The sequence below is a fragment of the Populus euphratica genome, unplaced genomic scaffold (genome assembly GCF_000495115.2).
Source record: "Populus euphratica unplaced genomic scaffold, PopEup_1.0 scaffold277.1, whole genome shotgun sequence".
Taxonomy (NCBI): Eukaryota; Viridiplantae; Streptophyta; class Magnoliopsida; order Malpighiales; family Salicaceae; genus Populus; species Populus euphratica.
Window position 1 is genome coordinate 298,811 of NW_011500109.1, and position 2,088 is coordinate 300,898.

Here is a 2,088-nt window from a genome sequence, read left to right on the forward strand (position 1 = left end):
TTAATTAATTAAATTGAACTAAGTTCAATTTAATTTAATTTTTTTTTAAATATAAAATGGAAATAAAATTAAAATATTCATATTAAAATTTATTTGAAAAATATAGAACAAAACAAGAATTGAAATAACATAAAAATAATTCTATTTTTTTTAATTGGTATATTATATTTCAGCTATTCCAAACAAAATGGAACCAAATTGACAACTTGGCTGTTATAACTTTTCTCATGCCATTGCCCCTCCATGACCAACCAAGAGCTAATCCATACTCTACGCTAGAAATTCAGCTATTAAAAACCTTCAACAAACCTTCAATTAGTCTTCCATCTTCTTATTTTCACTCTTTTCCTTCTTCTATCTTCGTAAACATGAGCAGTGAAACACCAGTGCCCGCAAAACTAGCCATCCCATGGAGGACACGACTGGTCCTTACAATGATCTCAGCGGCAACAGATCTGTCACGACGTTCAAACGGCACCATAAACAGACGTTTGCTTAATCTCCTTGACTTCAAGTCCTCTCCTTCCCCTAAAAAACCCATTCGCTCCATCATCTCTTCTGATATCACCGTGGACCCCACCAGCAACCTCTGGTTCCGCCTCTACACCCCGGAAAATAGCGGGGTTGACGGTACCGACACTGCCTCTTTGCCTGTTGTGGTATTTTTTCATGGAGGTGGGTTTTCTTTCCTAAGTGCCGCGACAAGTTCGTACGACGCCGTTTGTCGCAGGTTTGCACGTATATTTCCTGCTATTGTTCTTTCAGTTAATTACCGTCTTACGCCAGAACATCGATTTCCCTGTCAATACGATGATGGTTTTGAGGTGCTTCGGTTCCTAGACAACGATCGAGCCAGTGGGTTACTGCCACCTAATGCAGACTTGTCTAAGTGTTTTCTGGTTGGAGATAGTGCCGGGGCAAATTTGGCCCATCACGTTGCGGTTCGGGCTTGTCGGGCTGGGTTTCAGAATGTTAAGGTAATTGGACTGGTTTCCATTCAGCCGTATTTTGGCGGGCAAGAGAGGACCGAGTCGGAACTCCAACTGGTTGGATACCCGTTCGTGACTGTGGAACGAACCGATTGGTGCTGGAGAGTGTTTTTGCCTGACGGATCGGACCGGGATCACTATGCAGTGAATGTGAGCGGACCGAATGCCGAGAACATCTCGGATTTGGATTTTCCGGATACAATTGTGATTGTTGGTGGGTTCGACCCGTTAAAAGATTGGCAAAGGAGGTATTATGAGTGGTTAAAGAGATCCGGGAAAGAGGCTACCTTAATTGAGTATTCAAATATGTTTCACGCCTTTTATATCTTCCCGGAGCTGCCCGAGTCTTCAAAATTATTCTCGGAGGTCAAAGAATTTGTTGCCAGGAGACTGTCTAAGCTATAAGCCTATAAGGAAAACAATCGTACGCCCGCCCTCCATGAATCGAAAGCACTGCATTCTTAGTTTTTGGGGTCATTGTCATTGGGCAGATGCATCGCGAGGTGCTAAAATGCCTAGGAATTCCATCATTATGCACAGTTACTGCGGGTTCATATGGGACTTCGTGGCTTTTATGTTGAGATTTTTTGTTTTAAAGTAATAGCAAGTTGTCGTTTGGATTTTCGAAAAAGGGCAAAATATCACATGTCTGCACTAGCTAGCTAGTATCTCTGTGCTACCTCTTGTATCTTTCGGGGACATCTTGCCCAACCGTGGGGGAAAAGAAGATGATAGCAATGTCAATGTAACACTTTTATTACTCTATAATAAAAGAGGGCAGGCTTTCAATGTGCGAATGATTTTGTTCTTAGCGGCCAAGGTTAGGTTTGGGTTTTTTTTTTTTTTTATGCATGTCAATTATTTAAATGCGTTTAAAACATAAATTCTTTCTGTTATGGATCCAAGTCATTTTAGATTATTATTTTTGTAATTCTCTTATCTATGATTTGATATTTTAATATATATATAATTAATATTAAATTGTAAACGGTGCTGGCATCACCCACACAACTCAAATAACATTGTTTAGTGCAGCATTTGATGTATTTTATAACTTTATCATGATGGTTTAACTTTTTATTGATTTTTTTAAATTATT

General features: G+C 39.5%; 1 protein-coding gene across 1 annotated transcript; it reads left to right on the plus strand.

Moving 5' to 3' along the window:
- Positions 1 to 211: 211 nt before the first annotated feature.
- On the plus strand, positions 212 to 1,782 carry CXE18 (carboxyesterase 18). Its single transcript, XM_011004507.1, has one exon. The coding sequence runs from the start codon at positions 228 to 230 to the stop codon at positions 1,392 to 1,394; it is 1,167 nt and encodes a 388-aa protein (XP_011002809.1). The 5' UTR covers positions 212 to 227; the 3' UTR covers positions 1,395 to 1,782.
- Positions 1,783 to 2,088: the final 306 nt, after the last annotated feature.

Excerpts from the sequence above, each read along its gene's own strand:
- CXE18 (XM_011004507.1), top strand. The coding sequence starts at position 228 with ATGCCATTGCCCCTCCATGACCAACCAAGAGCTAATCCATACTCTACG.